We start from the raw sequence: 18,008 nt of genomic DNA on the forward strand, positions 1-18,008 counted from the left end.
TCCATCCACGCAACATTTGATGATGAGGAGGAGCTTGATATATTCTCTAACACCGGCATTTTCCACATCTACAAGCGCTCCAACATCGGAAATCCACCAACGCTTCCCCTAATCCCCAACTCCCTCACTTTATTTAACATCTCTAATCTCAATACCCTTAAATTTGGCAATCTCTACAATGGTGGAAGCTCCTCCAGACGGTCACAACTGAACAAGCATAGCTGCTCTAGTCGTTCAAAGTCACAAATACAATTGGGAAAACTTGTCCCTTCATAACTAAAGAGACCAAATGTCTGCAGGTTCTTCATGTTTTGCATGTCGGGGGAAGATCCTCCATTACCTCATGCTCATTCCTATCAAATTGCAATACCAAATGCTTCATCTACAACCAAGTTCCCATTGGACCCACTTTTATTCCCCACCTTTTTCCGTCTACTGTCTTTCCCGCTTTGACATATATACGGAGCTCCATCAAATTTGGAAAATTTGTAAAATCCTTCAAACTGCACATACCACTCTCACCTTCGTCCACGCCCAGCACAACCTTTCCTGTCAACAAGCCTAGCTTGTTCAATGACGTAAATTGAGAGATCCCACGTGGAATCCCCGCTAATCTCTCACACTCATTTAGATCTAAATGCTTTGAGATTTTTCAGGTCTCCTATTGTACATGGCAACGATTTTAGCCATCGACAGTCTCGAAGATGCAAAAATTACAATCGAGAAAGATTGCATACCTCAACGGGCAGAGCACTGATTTTGGTGCCATTCAACCCAGAAACTCAAGTTGTATGAGTTGCCACATCGACTCTAGTAATGATGTTATATTGGTGTCGCTAAGATCCAGAACCCTTAAGAGGGGAGATTGAGTAAGAAGCCATTTGGAACTTCTCTTAAACCCTCATTTTGGGCTAAGATCAAAGTTCCTAGTGTTGCTGGACATCTAAAATCTGTGGGCAGAAATGCAGTATCATTATAATAGCGAATTACTTTTCTCTTGTAATCGTCCATCACTTGTTCTACAAGAAACCGGTCCAGCTTTTGACTTGTTCTAAATAAACATTTCTCTTCCTTTTCACCAATATGGAGTGCCATATCACGAATAATGTCATGAAATTTTATCCACTTCTTTTGGCCAATAACAATATCATTGCTAACATGCTCAAACAAGCAACGTTCTACTAAAATATTTACATACCTGCCTCCTACTACCATTATTTGGCTTTTTTCTGTGCTACTAACCAATCCATCCCCTATCCACATCTCCACCAATTGCTCCACCTCAATCTCTACGTCTTCGGCAAAGGCACGACAATATAGAAAATAGTTCTGTAAGTTACGATTGTAACTCCATTTGAGTCACCCATAGAGATCTTCATCAATAGCACTATACAACTTTAGAAAATCAGGATCTACATTTTCATTTGAGTTAGAGCAAAACTCCACTCATCAGCAGAAGTATTACCTTTCATTGCTGCTGCAACAACATTTATCGCCAATAGTAGACCTTTACACTCTTCTGCAATTTCTCTAGCAATATCCTCTACAATTTTCTTAGGAGCATGGCTTGCATTGAAGGCAACTTTGCCAAACAATCCCCATCCTTCTTCCATGGATAGGGGTTTTATCTGTATGGAGTAGTCATCATTTGCCCCCATTTTTCGAATCACTTCTTTGCTGCGGGTAGAGATTACCACTCTACTACCTTTATAATTTCCCAAGGGGATTCCCAGTTCTTCTTCCATGTGGATTTGATTCCACACATCGTCCAGAATGAGCAAAACTTTCTTCTCCTTGAGATAATTAGAAAGTTCCCTCTTTCGCATATCAAGAACAGCAGAAGTGCTCTCAGCATTAGAACTGCCCATCCCCAAGTTTAAACTGATTTCTTTCACAATAACACTCTGCAACTCCTGAATGTTAAACTTTTCTGAAACAGTTAACCAAATCACGTTTTCAAACACATTACCTTTCTTGTGGGTGTTAAAGACCATTCTCAGCAATGTCATCTTGCCAACGCCACCCATCCTAATGACGCCTATTACCTGAAATTGATGATCTTCTACATCTTCAAGCCTTCTATTCAGCCACATCTCCGCTTCTTTTATCCTAGAGCCCACAAAGCCAGACTCCGGTACTGGCTGAAGGAATGCCCCTGCTTCCAGTGGCTCAGAAGAAATAATCCCTTGAGTAGAACTTCTAGTTGAAATGGCATCTTCAAGATTGATGCGGCGTTCAATGATATTTAATTTGCATTCTCCAATTTTCCCACACTGTCTAGGCTTGCAGAATCGGAAATCTAAGCAACCTTTCCGTTGTTGGGAGCGTTGTATGACGCTCTCCGCATCTTGCAGGGAAATTCAGAGCCTTTCCAACCCATCATTCAGAGGGGGAGGAATAATTCTTTGCTGATGTTGAAATTGGTTGACCATGTCATCTAAGAAGACTCTGGCACTACTTAGCTTTTCTTGCAGAAACTATGTGTTTCTTTCCAAGTGAATAACATCATCTATGGTTTGGACTAGTGGAGAAATAACAACACTAACAACGCTGCTTATTATGTTGGCTACTGCTACAGTGCAAACGACCTCCATGGCTTTTGCAACGACGAAGCAAGCAAAGGGAAAAAGCAGAAAAAATATGGAAAATAAATTTTGAAAATAGAGAAAAAGAAAAAACAATATGAAAAATCAGTAGATATTTGCAGATAAAATAATATGTATGGAAGGCGAGGTGAATAGGTACAACAATGAATCCAATAAATATAGAGCAAGCAGTGGTCGTTTCTCCTGATTTTCTTTGGGCAGAATGTGACGGAAAAAAGGAAAAGTGAGAATAAAAGGAAGGAAGGAAGCAGTATGAGTGTGACCAAAGGAAAGAAAAAGCAGGAGAGTTGAAAACCATGAAGGCACATGAGTGCGACCGAAGAAAGAAAAGGGGGAGAATAATAAACAGGCAAGGCTAGCAATGCAACGAAAAACAAACTTGCAAACAGAGCAAAAGCAAAACGAATATCGAAGGAAGGAAGGAAGCAAGGAAGGAAGCAATATGAGTGTGACCAAAGAAAAGAAAAAGAAGGAGAGCTGAAAACCATGAAGGCACATGAGGGTGACAAAAGAAAGAAAGAAACAAGCACATCTTGAGATGGACAAGGAAGGAAGGAAGCAGTATGAGTGTGACCAAAGAAAATAAAAAGCAGGAGAGTTGAAAACCATGAAGGCACATGAGTGTGACTGAAGAAAGAAAAGTGGGAGAATAATAAACAGGCAAGGCTAGCAATGCAACGGAAAACAAACTTCTTATACATATACATACATACATATATATATATATATATATATATATATATAACTTCTTATCGAATTTTATTTTTACACAATATTACATTTGTTCGAATACATATAAATATGCTCAAGATAAACATCACAAATATATATATATATATATATATATATATATATATATATATATATATATATATGAACAAAAAGTATATGTTCTACACAAGTGAAACAAACACTCAAGTAGAAATTTTACTAGTTATATTGGTTTTTTTTTTCCAAAAAATAAAAATTTGTAAGTATCAATTTAACATAGTGCTATTATTTTTCAAGAAAAATATTACAAATTTGCAAGTATCAATTTTAACATAGTCCCTAAGCATATAGATATTTTTTGAAAAATCATGTAAAAACAAAGCTACACATGTTTGATATCTATGTCCATATTGTTCTAATGGACTATGTCAATGGCTGAAATTTGGAGTTGCTTGAATCAATTCACCATCACTCTATACAATTGACCATGCAATTAAATGCATCTAGTTTTGAATCATGCTTTGAAAGCTCTATATCTCATCTATAGTCTTTTAGAGAAGGTGATTCCATTATTATGGAAGGTTCCCTATCTAGTGTATCTTCTTGAGTTCTAGGCTTTCACAATGACAATGGCATTTTTGTATAAGTCCAATCTTTTGAATCTCAATTATTTTTTGACCTCTTAAATTTCACATGTAAAATATTTGTCATCATGCTTACACCCAAACAATACCTATTTGATAAAGGAGTCTTATTAGTCCATGCATAAAGCTTTGACTTCTGACTCAAAGTCTAATGTAAATTACTAAACTCAAGTAATTCTAATAATAATCTCGATGATTTCCATTGGGTTCTTTCCTTTCTCGGCTAGTGCCTTGTACCTTTGTTAAGGTACAACCCTATTACTAAGGAATTTTCGCTTGTTGTATCTCTTCTCTAGTGAAGATTTAACCCATTCAAATATAAGGTGTCATTACTAAGGATTAGACTAGTTTTTTGTACGCTATGCCATAATAATCGATAATCCAAAGTCAAAGTTATTTCTACCATTTCCCTTATCTCATGTCTCTATTGTAATTAATAACCTCTTCACATAAGCTTGGGAAGGGTTTGACACTTAAACCCTATCAATGTATTTTGGGCACCTAAATTGTGTCAAACAATGTTTTTATTTTCTAACACCTAATTGTATCAATCGATACCCCAAGGGTTAACTAGGGTGCCTACTGTACTATCACTATTTTCAGGTCTCTGCTAGTATACATTTACTTTGGATTTCTCGTCACAACCTACAAGATTTATTTTTTCCACCTTTACTTACCATGCCTTATCATTTCAGAAGGGGAATTTTAGTATACTCTTGTTTATAACTACATCAACGAAGGCTCCCATAGGCACCCTGATCTCATTAGAGAATTGAAGTATCCTATTTTCATATACCATATAGGTTACATATTTAACAAAACCCTATAAGCATTCGGTTCTTTATTAGAGAATTGAGGTATCCCACTTTCATATAACATGTAGGTTGTACCTTGAATTCAAGCACACCTTGCCTATACCTATTTTATTTGTCAAGATCTCATATTCCCATGTACAAATATTATGAATTGTTAAATGTTTAAAATTTTGTAGCGTAATGGTTGTTTGAAAATTTAAATGCATTCTAATACCTACATAGCCAGCTCTCAAATAGAACCAAATGGAATCCAAATACACATATAATTTTACAGTCAATGAACACTATCAAATAGAACATGCATGCTAGTGAAACATGTAACGCAAAAAAAACCCATGAAAGTTATATTTAAAATTCAAATAAAAACAGATATGCTCACTGTATCCATTGGATATTCTCATTGTACCCATTGTTGGAACTGTACTTGAGAAAAATACATTGTCCTCCATCCATGAACCAATCCACCAGTCTCCCCACACCCAAGTCGAGATTCAATTGCCAAGGAATCCCTTTGTGTTTCCAGATCAAGTATTTTATCCTTTCCTCCCTAGCAGATCTTTCCTCAGCGGCGTCCCACTTTTCAGGGTTTTCCAATCCAATATCCTAGGCTTTTCTATTTTTTCTTTTTTCAGAAAAAAAAGGCGTCTTTTCATTTTTATTTAAAGCTTTCCTTTTTCTCCCGTGACGATTTATTCACCCTTACTCAGTGTTTTTCCTTATACTGAGTGATTTAATAGATTTTCTCTCCAATCGTATTAAATCTTATTAACCAACCCCTAGGGATTTTTTTGGAGTGATATAAGGGAAGATTTTTCTTCATCTTATCAATCAACCTTTATTACATCATCGTACTTTATGCCAAATTCATAATGGCATCTATCATTCAGTCTTAATGTAGAAACATATTAACTTAAAGGTTGAGGGGTGTTATATATATGTGTGTGTGTGTATCACGTGATCTGATTTGAAATTGGGAATAGATGGAGTATCATTTACGGATATGAATCTAAGGAATTGTTTTTATTTTTATTTTTTAATCAAAATATTTTTATAATAAATAAAATAAAAATCATATATAAAAATGTATTATATTTTTTATTGATTAACAAGACAAGGGGATGAAGCTAGGAGTATGGAGCATTATGCTTGAGTAGATAAAAAATTGTTCTATAATTCTAGAGGCTCGCCTTCTTTTGGTGATCGTAGGATTGTTACAGACCTTCTTTCTAATTGTTAGAAAACCCTCCATTAACATGGAACACGACATTTTTGAGATGGTTTAGGGGTGTAAAAGAAGGGGTTGACACCTAAAGGAAGAATGTATACAAATCAACAACATTCCTCACACAAGAGAAAGACAGGGGATGCGAAATTTTCATAACTACTATGCACGCATTGGAGCATTCTATATCATCTCCACCTCTTTTTGGAAAACAATAAAATGCTCGAATGGGTGCATACTGGTCATGGAAATTTCACATCCCCTGTCTTTCTCTTGTGCAAGGAAGGTTGTTGATTTGCATAAAGTCTTCCTCTAGGTGTCAACCCCTTCTTTAATTCCCCTAAACCATCTCAAAAATATATTGCTTCATGCTAATGAAGGGTTTTCAAACAATTAGAAAAGAGGTTCCTAACAAACCTAGGATCACCAAACTAAGGCCAACCTCTAGAATTATCTAACATTGTTCGATCTACTCAAGGACAATGCTTCATACTCCAAGCTTCATCCCATTGTCTTGTATTTCATCATCATTGATAATGAATGTATGGGAATTACAATAAATGTTGCAATATTGTCCTTATGCTTCATGTAGAACCACTAATATCACTTGATCCAAAAGTGATAAAACCCTCCTTACCTTTACTTTAATAACTTAATACTTGGTGTGAGACTATGTTGATTAGTAATATGCACTATTGTTTGCAAATAATAATTATAGAAATTATAATAGGAAAATAAAAATTAAAAACTCCAATAAAAATAATATATTTTCTTTTTTTAAGAAAAAAATATTAAAAATAATGTATTCACTTAAAAAAATAGAAACTCTTTATTAAATAAGAGCCCAAGAAACTAATATAAGATTTTATAATACTTAAAAACTTATTCCCGAAAAAATAATATAATTAAATATGTCATAAGTAAATTAATTCCACTCAATTTTATTTGAAACATTGTGAAATCTTTTTAAAATTATAAGTTTGCATTGTGTAATTCATAAAATTCAAATATTTTAAAATATTTAAACATTAATTGTATTTATATATAAAAAAAATGAAAAACAAAATATCAAAATATCACAATATACCCAAAAATAAAAATAAAAATTTAAACAACTTTATTATGATATATAGTTAACATCTTAACTCTTATCTTTATCATGATATATTCTTAATATCACAAGTCCTATGACATTTCTAACAACTTAATTTACAATCTATAATTTATTTGATTTATTGTGAAGATTTATGTGTACTTGTCCAAAAGTTTCTCTATTTTACTTTGGTGGAATAGCTCTTTTCAAAAAATTGTGCATGATTATGTATAGATATTTTATCTAAATTTCTTAAATTAAATTATATGTGACATAAAATTTCATTTTTTTCATTTATATAATCTGTTAACATGGATTTAATTTTTATAACTGTGATATTAATATGGAGATTTAAAATTTATTAATACCATATGCATATACATACTAAATTATAAATTGTCGCTTTATAAATTATAAATACTAATGTAATTTTTATTTATTATAAAAAGTTTGAAAATTGTAATATAAATATTTAAGCTATGGTAGTTTCATTTAAAATATTCTTCATTAAAAAATTATCTTACTAGTAAAAAGGTTGCTTCAAGAATAGAGATAAAAATAATCTCATAAATATAAACGGAATCTTAAATCGTCTTTCAAATAAGCATTTCAAGAGGGAAAGATTTATTAAGTTATTTTCTAAGTTTAAACACTCCAACATCGAAATTTCAATGAAATGATGAAAACAAATTATCATAAAAGTAAGTGCCCGTAAACTTTACACACTTCAAACATTATCCCATCGAAATTTGAATAAAATTAAGTACTTCAGTGAAATTGAATATATAAACCAAATTTGGATACAAACTAAAATGAAGTATTCAAACCCAATTTTGTTACAAAATTATGTACAGAGATATTCCTTGGCAGAGTCTATGAAAGCTGAAAATTTACTCCCATTTTCCTGTGTACTTGACATGATATTATACAAATTCCTTTCCAAACCACGGTTCGGCCCTTTCAAATGACTGATATCTATAAAGTAATACCGTGATTTCAAATGCTGTAAACATCTCAGATGTCGTAAAGTAAAATTTTAATAAGACTATGGTGGCAAACATATCGTTAAAAAAGTTTAGACTCCCCGGACGCAAATATTCCATCATGGCACTCCACTTCGAACCCACAGAACATAGGAAAGTAGAGAGTAAAAGGCCATCGGTGAGCTCGCCATCACTGAGAATCTGCTCCTCTGCGATAGTGAGCAATGTTTTCTCTAAAGGCTGCCGTCTTCTGAGGCATACCCTCAGTGGAAGGGCGATTTCCATCCATTTTAGATCAATTGTTGTCGTCTTCGTAATTGCCATTAGCAGGCTCAAGGTCTCGCTGAAACATAAAATATTCAAGGAAACCATTACTTTCTTCCACAAAACCTAAGGGCAACTATTTGTCAAACTGCGATACAGACTTTGTTCAAATGTCTTTCATAACAAACCATTGCTTGAAGAGCACGAAAGTCAAAGATCTGTGAGATGAAATAAGTTGTGAGCTCCACGATGCCTTGTGCTTGAGTGATGCGCTGTATTTATGCTACAGATTCCCATAGATCTACCTGGTACAAGATTTAGTGGAGTCAAACAAGGAGCTAATGCCATTTGGGAACAACTTGATGCCATCATTCATGAGGAAAGTTGCATTAAAAAGAGGGAAACGCTTCTCCGGAGATAGCTTTATCTTTCCTGCTCTCTAATGGTGACGAATGAGGTGAAGCTCACACACGACGAGAATAAGGATAACATCCTTATGCTCTTAATAAAATACCTTCACAACCAGCTCTGGATTGTCGAGGTTCAATAAGTATCTGGAGGAGAATCCTCACTCCTATGAAGGAGTACCCAGGGACATGTCTAGAAATGCCCCATTTTCAATCGATCGCATGTCTCGTAGTTTGCTCCATACCTGATTTACGATGTATTTCGACTTCTCTGGAAGAGGATGATACTAGGAGAGATCCTTGTCGATTTTCCAAATTTCTGCCATGGATTCATTTCATCTCATTTTAGATCCAAATTTCTGCCATGGATTCATTTCATCTCATTTTAGATCCAAATTTCTGCCATGGATTCATTTCATCTCATTTAAGAAATTTCGCGGGCACCCGCGGAGATAACATTTGAATTTTGAATTTTTTCTGTACCAAGGCTGCATTGAATGATTATGGTAGACTGTCTTATCAACCGAGGCGGAGATAACATTTGAATTTTGAATTTTTCCTGTACCCAAGTTGCATTGAATGATTATGGTAGACTGTCTTATCGACCAGGGTGGAGAAATGCACGGATGCCGGCGAATGTTCGCATGGAAGCCCATGGTCTTGCCCATGGGCATGCATGGTGAAGGGGCCTCCATAGGGGCATTTAATGCCCTATGGCAGGCTGGTTAGCTCTTGCCCAAACCTACGTTATGGGGAAGAGTTAAGAAAACATAGGTGTCGGGAAATTAAGATAACCCGTAATATTTGCCATGCTATGGCATGACCATCATCCATGGCAACATCCAACCCTCTCCAAAAAGTCAAATTATAGACTATTCCATTGGGGAATGTTGTAGAGATTTGAGAGTTAAAATTAAATGTCATCCCTTTTTCTATGCACATGATGAAGAATATGCTATGTTTATCAAATTTCATCTTTAATATTAGTTAGGTTGAAAACAAAACTTCCAAAACCCTCATTCTATAATAAACGTATCTGTTAATATAAATATTTTAATTTTAATAATACTTTCATCATATATAAATGAAATATGCATATGTATATCATCATTATAAAAATAAAAAATATAAATTAAGTAATATATATTTTTATCAACATTAAATTATTTTTATTTTCTTTTATTGATCAGGAGCTCAGGACCAAGTGTCGTAAAATGGTCAAAAATTAAAGTGCTTAGAACTGATTGGAACCTGAACGACCGGATAGAGCTCGTCTTCCTGATTCCGGCGCCGCAAACGGTTCAAAAAACGGTCGCCGTATGAGAAAGTTATGCCAAAAATAAGAATTGCCTCATAACATTAGAATTTTGAATTTTGAAAAAAAAAATAAAAAAAAGAATATTCCGCAAAATATTCCTGGGAATATTCATTTTCAACAACCAATCACAGGCTGCCATGTGGCAAGCCCGGAGGCCGCCACGTGGCCCATGATGACATCAACAAAGGTTGTTGGGTGCATTTAAAAGTTTTGAATTTTGAAAAAAAAAATTAAAAAAAGAATATTCCGTAGAATATTCCTGGGAATATTCATTTTCAACAACCAATCACAGGCTGCCATGTGGCAAGCCCGGAGGCCGCCACGTGGCCCATGATGACGTCAACAAAGGTTGTTGGGTGCGTTTAAAAGTTTGGTCGGATGGAGGATCGAACCCACGACCTCCATATTACAAGCGAACTAACTTACCGTTGGGCCACAACGCCAAACATTGAATGGATGGCAGACCGAACTTTATTTAAAAGTTTAAATTGTCATTGGCAGGAAAGGAAGGGGGCCAGCCCCGCATGCCATATGACCTCAGGCCGAGAACTAAGGGCTTAAGCCCCAAGCACCAGCACCAACCGCCAGCCCAAACGGTCAGCACAAAATCCGAGGCCAACATTTAATATAACTGCAGTTAAGTTGGCGGGATTCTTGGCGGACCGCCAAATTTGGCGGACCCGCCATAATTGGCGGACTTATCTGGACCTCCACTACAGTTAGCTGGAGTTTTTCTAGGGACAGACTGGAGAAACATTAAATGGCCATAACTTTGGCTAGGAAAGTCGGTTTTGGACGATTTTTTTTTTTTTTTTTTTGGGTCTCTTCGACCTTCTGAAGCCATTGGCACAGGTTTCACAGTCATCTGAGGTCATTTGTAGGTGTTTTTGCTTCGTGGAAGTTCCAGGAGCCACCAGGGCCAAATCAGTTTGGGAGCTGCATTGGGAATTGTGCAGCCAGTGAATGTGGAACGAAGGTCATTCCTGAAGGTTTTCAGCATTCTGAATCCATTTCTACAGCTCTTTTTGCCTTCTGAGGCATTATTCTCACTGTTTAGCTTCAGGGAAGCTTTCAGGGCAACTAGGGCCATTTCAGTGCATGAGCTGTTTCGGGGCTATGTTCATCCGTTTTTGGTGATTCAAAAGCCTATGTCTGCTATTTTCGACCTTCTGAGTCTAATGGCAGAGGTTTCAAAACCATTTGAGGTCATCTTCACCTCGAAATTCTCCATGCAAGTTTAAAGAGCCATCAGGGCCAATTGGGGAAAGTACTGTATAAGGTACAAAATTCATTGTTTAGTGTTTGGGAAAGAGCATGTTTGGCTAATTCCTATCTTCTGATTCTGTATTTACAGTCAGATCTGTCCTTTGAGACACCCATATTCTTGTATTAGCCTTTGTAGCAATTTTAATACAAGAGGACAAGCCTAGTTGGAGAGGCTTGGTCCAGCAGATGTAGCCCAGGAGGGGGTGAACTGCTTTATCATTTTGATGTCTTTATTTGCTGAAGATGATATGCTAAACAAAACTGATATAAAGTATTAAACAACAAATAAATATAACTTACATACACACATAATCACCTTTTCAGCTACAAAAAGTTACTTGTCTCATTCCGCAAGACCTTAACCTTCAAGTATGTGTATGTCAAAGACTTCTAAGTGTTTACTTTGTTATTTCTTTAGGCAGAGCCTGTAGAGGGCTAGGTAGCCTCTGGAACTCATCCTCTTTTTAGAGGTGACATGTCCGGTGAATTCCCCTACAGTCTATCTCTGTATAAGAAATAAGAAGTTTATACATTTTTAGAGGTCATTTGGAGTGTCTAGCTCACAGTTGAAATTATTGGAAATGGATACCTTGCACCCTTAAACAAGTACATTCCATTTTCAGATCATTTATAAATATTATAGAAAAAAAATTAATACCGTGCGTGTGTATTTAATTCTAAGTATCATATATATAATTTAAAATGAATCTAAAATATATCGCGCGTGTTTTTAATTCTAAGTATCATATATATGTATAAAATTTATTATGAAACTAAAATATATCTTATTTTTATTATGAGCACTAATTATTAGTAAATACCAAACTATAGTTACTGAAATTCCTTAAAATTAATTACATTAAGCTTTTGTAAAATATATTTTACATATCTTTTCAAAAGAAGGGAAGTTGCGAAGCAGCAAGTCCTTGCATTGAGTGGGGTAGAATGCTTTTCTGTGCTAGCGCGACCAAGTCAATAAAAGAAGTGGTTGCTGAAGCGACGTTCCCCACATAGACCTCGAGGACCCTGGGACGACAGACCTTCGTGAACCAAAAGTGAACTGACCTTATGAACATTTTTTTCGCAGTCCATTCACTTGTCTACCAATATCAGTCTCCTGGAAACTCTATTATTCTGCAGGTAGGGATGGCATAAATGTTGTCATGACCTGCAAAGAAGTAGGTGTTAGTGAAATCATACACAATAAAATTATAGTTTAAACAAAGTAAGATGAAGCAAATAAACCCAAGCCAAAGGCAGCCCACAAGGCATGACAACAAACTCGCTGTGATGTTAATACTGAAGTGGGGTGAGACCATATGCAATCATACTAGCAAACACTAGATATTCTGAAGATCATGAACTCTCAAGGTATCTACCCTGGATCATTCATGATGAAAGCAGATGACCATGTAATAATATTTGCAAAACCCACTAAGATATAGTGAAATATTATCGGTGCTCCTATTTGTCACTTCTGCAAAGTCATGCAATAAAACGAACAAGAACCTTTGTGAACCAAAAGTGAACTGACCTTATGAGCTCGTTTACTAGCTTTCAAATGTCAGTAGAAGAATGTTTTCGCAGTCCATTCACTTGTCTACCAATATCAGTCTCCTGGAAACTCAAAGAAGAAGTCAATAACTAAAATAGAAATAAGCTAAAACTAACAAGAACAAGCATAATATTTTAACAAGAAGATAATAAGGTCTGTTATTCTACCTTCAAAACCTCCACAGAAATATGCATGTTAAACAAACTCTGCGGTGACTCTAGCAAGACTTCCTGAGGCTGAAACAAATGCAAAAATAATGTAAGAATGAGCATATGATGCGATATCTCCAATTCAAAGAAAACTAAAATCACTTTCATGGGCAATACTAATATAGCCACCACCAAAATAGAAAATCAAGTGCAGACTGAGTAGCAACATATGATTAAAAAAATGGACAAAATACTCCCTATATCACTGTGTGGCAGCATACTAGAATAGAATATCAATGCCTCACGAAACTTGAAAAAAATCCGTTCCCCTGAGAATCATACTAGCAAAACACTGGATATTCTGAAGATCATGAACTCTCGAGGTATCTACCCTGGATCATTCATGATGAAAGCAGATGACCATGTAATAATATTTTCTCTTTTACTAGCTTTCGAATGTCAGCAAAAGAATGTTTTCGCAGTCCATTCACTTGTATACCAATATCAATCTCCTGGAAACTCAAAGAGGAAGTCAATAACTAAAATAGAAATAAGCTAAAACTACGAAGAACAAGTATAATATTTTAACAAGAAGCTAATAAGGTCTGTTATTCTACAGGTGGGGATGACATAAATGTTGTCATGACCTACAAGAAGTAGGTGTAAGTGGCCTGAAAATCTCTCATGAAGCTAATTAAAATAAAATGAATTTCAAACACAAAACTGCTTTATATCAAATAATGCACTAATTCAAATAGCGCGCTTTGTAACATTCTTTGAAAATGATTTAACAACCTGAACTTTTGTTTTGTCATGATTCCTTAATAAATATAATAGCATACCTAAAAAAAAGCACAACCACTTTTACAGATGGGCTGCGTTTGGCCACATAGTGAATGGATGTTACAGGTGAACAGCAGAAGGTATCGACTACCATATAGAGAGCTGAGTTTCCAGTTAGTGAAAGATTCTTCTCTTAACTGTCATTTTAATTCTTGCATAATTTGGCCACAAGTCCCCATCATGATTACTTTGGCATTGATATGAGAACTTACACAAGGGAGAGAATAATGAGGCTTTCGATTCATCCCATGGTTGTATATGTTTATATTACAGAGTAGAACAGATGTGTGGATGAGCTGTGGCAGATGTATAGCAACCATACCCTACTTACCATTGAACTATAAGCTAATGGACTGCTAAATGGAAGTGTTGTGCTAAACATTTAAGATATTGAATGTTAGCGTTGTGCCAAGTAGTTAAAATATTGAAAAATATTTGCATAATTTAAACATCGAAATTCATAAACTGAAATCCACTTTCGAAATGGTTAATTTGTTTTCTTGTTTAAATGTTGACATCTGTATAATCTATACAGGAAGAAAAAAAAGGTATTTGAATTTCAGATCAAAGGATTTGAAGGATCCCTAAGTGTTAATGAATGTTTCAAGTAATGCAAAACCTTTTACATTGAGTACTCCTTTCCAAGAGTTATATCAATGAATTCATCCAGCCTCCCAGATTTTACAAGAGGCCTTATTGAAGAAGAGTTTATCCTTGTTTCTCCAGTGAGAAGTTGTAGCAGTATGATTCCAAAAGCATACACATCACTTTTCTCTGTAAGATGACCAACTGTGGTGTATTCTAGGGCCAAATATCCCATGCCTGTAGAAGATTTTAGGATTGAATACACTATGTCATCCGCTAAAAGTTTATGCAGACCACAATCTGAAAGAAGAGGATTTAAGTTGATCAAGAAGAATCTTCTCAGCTGAGATGTTTTGATGCACAACAGCTTTGCTTATGCATTCATGCAGATACTCAATGCCTGCGCAGATTGATACCAGTTAACAAAACCAAACAGCGAGTGACTATCAGCATAAATAAATGGCAGGCTTAACATATACCATACCAATGATCTATCTATCCCATTTACAAGTTATTTTATCAAAACATGTTCGTTTCGTGGAGAATTTTGATTAGAAATGCAGGCAATACTCCAAATACTTAAATGTGGGTATGTTTTCCATGAACCTATGGAGTTGGTTGTTGCTCAATATTTTTGTGCCCTAGACATCTATCTACACTTCCTGTTTTTTGTATGTAGCCCTAGTGTGAATGTGTTATTATAAATATGTTCTCTGTCCAGTTATTATATACAGGGAGGTAATGTCAATCTCAATTTTTTTGCCTCCATAGGATACGCTTTAAGCAGTTGTAGGAAAACATTATCGGACAAATTTCTGCCAGTTTACATAACCTTAAATACCACCAGTTTAATGATTTCAAAAAGTCCCAAAGGGCTGGGAAGTGTGTTTGAAAATGTGGAACATTGGTTGAACATGTTTATATGATGATGCACCATCATTTGCTTGCCTGCACTGCATATGTGGCAACTTCTCTTTGCGAGGGGAATTTTGTATAACATTACACTAGTTAGTATTCTTATGATCAAAGAAAGTTGGTTGTGGCTTATGCATATGCCCAAAGCTTATTTTCATTAGTTGGTGCACCCAGAGAAATGTAGTGCGTTCTCAGCTCAGGTGAGGATGAGATAATTCATTAACTCTTTCTGTTTGTGTGTACCTCTGTGCAGCAGAGTATTGAATTTAGACAACATATTGGGTGCATTGGATGTGGACAATAACATAGACCCATCTAAAACCAGGTCGGATGAGCACCTCAAGGTTGTGAAGATTGAGGATGCATCTCCTGACTCCACAACTTGGGACAAAATGTTAGAATTGAACCCAGAGTTAGATGGATCTATACTAGTTTCTAGTCATGGCCAGAGATTCAAGAAGTGAGCTCAGATTAAATGAGGGTGGGGCGATCCATCAATTCGGTGATCCATCAATTCTTTATATATTTGTGTGTTTGCATTTAGTATCAGTGCATTAAATCTAGATGGCAAAGTAGCAGTGCAAGTTTAGTTCTAATGAGAGTGAGAGTGATCCATCAATTTTGTGAGCGAGTTTGTCCTCCCTACCTAACCTCTAAAAGAGAAAAGACTTGTGCCATTCCTTTTTGTGTGTGTACATGTGTATAGAAGCTAGACGCATTAAATCTATAAAATCTAGATGGTGCCTAGATGCATTGTGTTTGTGCAAAATGGCCTATATATATGAAATATTGGGATGGACATACGCGAAGTTGGGCTTGGCTATCTGAAGATGCATATCCGATCTGGGTTAATAACTTAATACAGGTCTTCCCTAGTAAATTTTCTTGAAGATATTTGGGGATGTGTTAGTTAAGGCAGAATACGTATGATTCATAAGCGCACTGACATATGAAAACAAACCAAAATCTAACCAACAAGGAAATCCCCTGCAAAGAACGGTTAGACTTACCTTTCGCAACACCATGTGCAATCCTTACCCTGACAGGCCAATCGAGTACCCTCCCATCTTTTGCATCCTAAAACTATGATAGATTGTCGTTGGGTGCAAAATCATACATAAGAAAGCACTCGCCTCTACCTCAAGAACAACAAAAGCCTCTTAACCTCACCACATTTTCATGCCTAAGTAGCGAAAGAGTCTTGAGACCCTCTTGTAATTCTAATTCCTCTATCTTGCAACTCATTTTACTGATGATTTTGATGACCACAAAAGACCCGTCTCTCAATACCCCCTTGTAAGCAGCATAATAGTTGTTTCTCCCCAGCGGATTCTTTTCAGAGAAATACCGTGTTGCAAATTCAATTTCCTCGAGGTTAAATCTAGAGCTCTGGAAGCGTTCACATCCTGTTCCGTCATCTGCCAAAGGATTCCAACCATTCGAGTACTCTAGACTAATCAAAGGAGTGATAGATTTCCTTCCAAAATCTTTCGAATTATTGATACTTAGTCCTGTCTATTGTCTCATAAGCATTGCTAATCTTCTGTTTTCGTCTTGGAAACCATGAGAATGTGAAAACGGTTGCCAGGATTCCTCCACCTATCAAAGCAATCACAGCCACAACAATGGCAATGCTTGGGGTTTTAAACATTTTGGAGCAATTTTGGCAACTTCTTGAGAAAACTGCAGATTTTGGAATTTTCTGCAACAGAGGCACAGAGGAGTCTGTAGGAGATTTGGCAGTTAGATTTGGTGCCCGTGGGCCGAAAGTTTCTGGCCTTATTAATGGAGAACTTCCATTACACATTGCAAGCCCAGCAAACTCTTCTCCACAGAGCTTTGAATTGTTTGCATACCTGAATCCTTCTTGCATTCGTTTAAAACCTGCAACATGCAAGAAAAACCACACTATATCAGCCCATTTTTGGCATAAAAATACACTGGAAACAATTCTTACACTCAAACATTATAATTGCAGCAAGAAAAACGGGGTTCAACAGCCTGGGTAATAGAAGGACATGTTCATCAACATTTTGCATTTGTGTGGGCTAATATCTAGAACAATGCATTGTATCTATGGTAAACAAACTCCTCACTACAGAAATCCAGAAGCAAGGCCATGCCCGAAGAAGAAGCCATAAGCAAGCCCCATGAAGATTGAACCAAGCCATTAGATATGAGAATGTTAAAAAATAAAAATAATAAAGTGAATTAAATTAAATTAAAAAGAGACGTTGCCACGCCAAGAGCATGCTTCCCAGGTGTCGGAGGTATGGAGGTCAAGTGTTGCCTGTCTTATCTCGAATGCATGCCTCACTTCCAATTTCTTCTCCTGCACAGACTTCGCCAGTGGCTGAGCCCAGATGGGTTGTTGTTGTTGTTGTTGTTACCATTTCCATTGCCAGCGCCACCACCACTGCCTCCATCTTTTTCATTGACAGTATAAACTATCAGCCCAATGTCCCCCGCAGCCATTACTACACAACTCTGCTAATTCCCCTCGAACACAGCACTGTGATTCCCCCTTCTACCCCCTTATCTCCGCCCCCTCCTCTTGCTATAGCGAAGGCACCTGCCTTCATTTATAACCCTGCACCTTCCTTCCACAAGAGTTCCAGCCATATTTATGTCC

The 18,008-nt window shown here is 36.2% G+C and overlaps 1 protein-coding gene across 1 annotated transcript; it reads right to left on the reverse strand.

Annotated features, from left to right (window-relative positions):
- Positions 1 to 1,412: 1,412 nt before the first annotated feature.
- LOC149221820 (putative disease resistance protein At5g63020) lies at positions 1,413 to 2,093 on the reverse strand. The gene has a single exon (XM_089387482.1). It carries the CDS (start codon positions 2,091 to 2,093, stop codon positions 1,413 to 1,415), a length of 681 nt encoding a protein of 226 aa, XP_089243608.1.
- Positions 2,094 to 18,008: the final 15,915 nt, after the last annotated feature.

The sequence above is a fragment of the Pinus tabuliformis genome, chromosome Q (assembly GCF_031772625.1).
Source record: "Pinus tabuliformis cultivar Carrire ecotype Pingquan chromosome Q, CPIR1, whole genome shotgun sequence".
Taxonomy (NCBI): Eukaryota; Viridiplantae; Streptophyta; class Pinopsida; order Pinales; family Pinaceae; genus Pinus; species Pinus tabuliformis.

What these genes read in the sequence shown, in the direction of transcription:
- LOC149221820 (XM_089387482.1), bottom strand. Translation starts at nt 2,093, where the DNA reads ATGTGGCTGAATAGAAGGCTTGAAGATGTAGAAGATCATCAATTTCAG.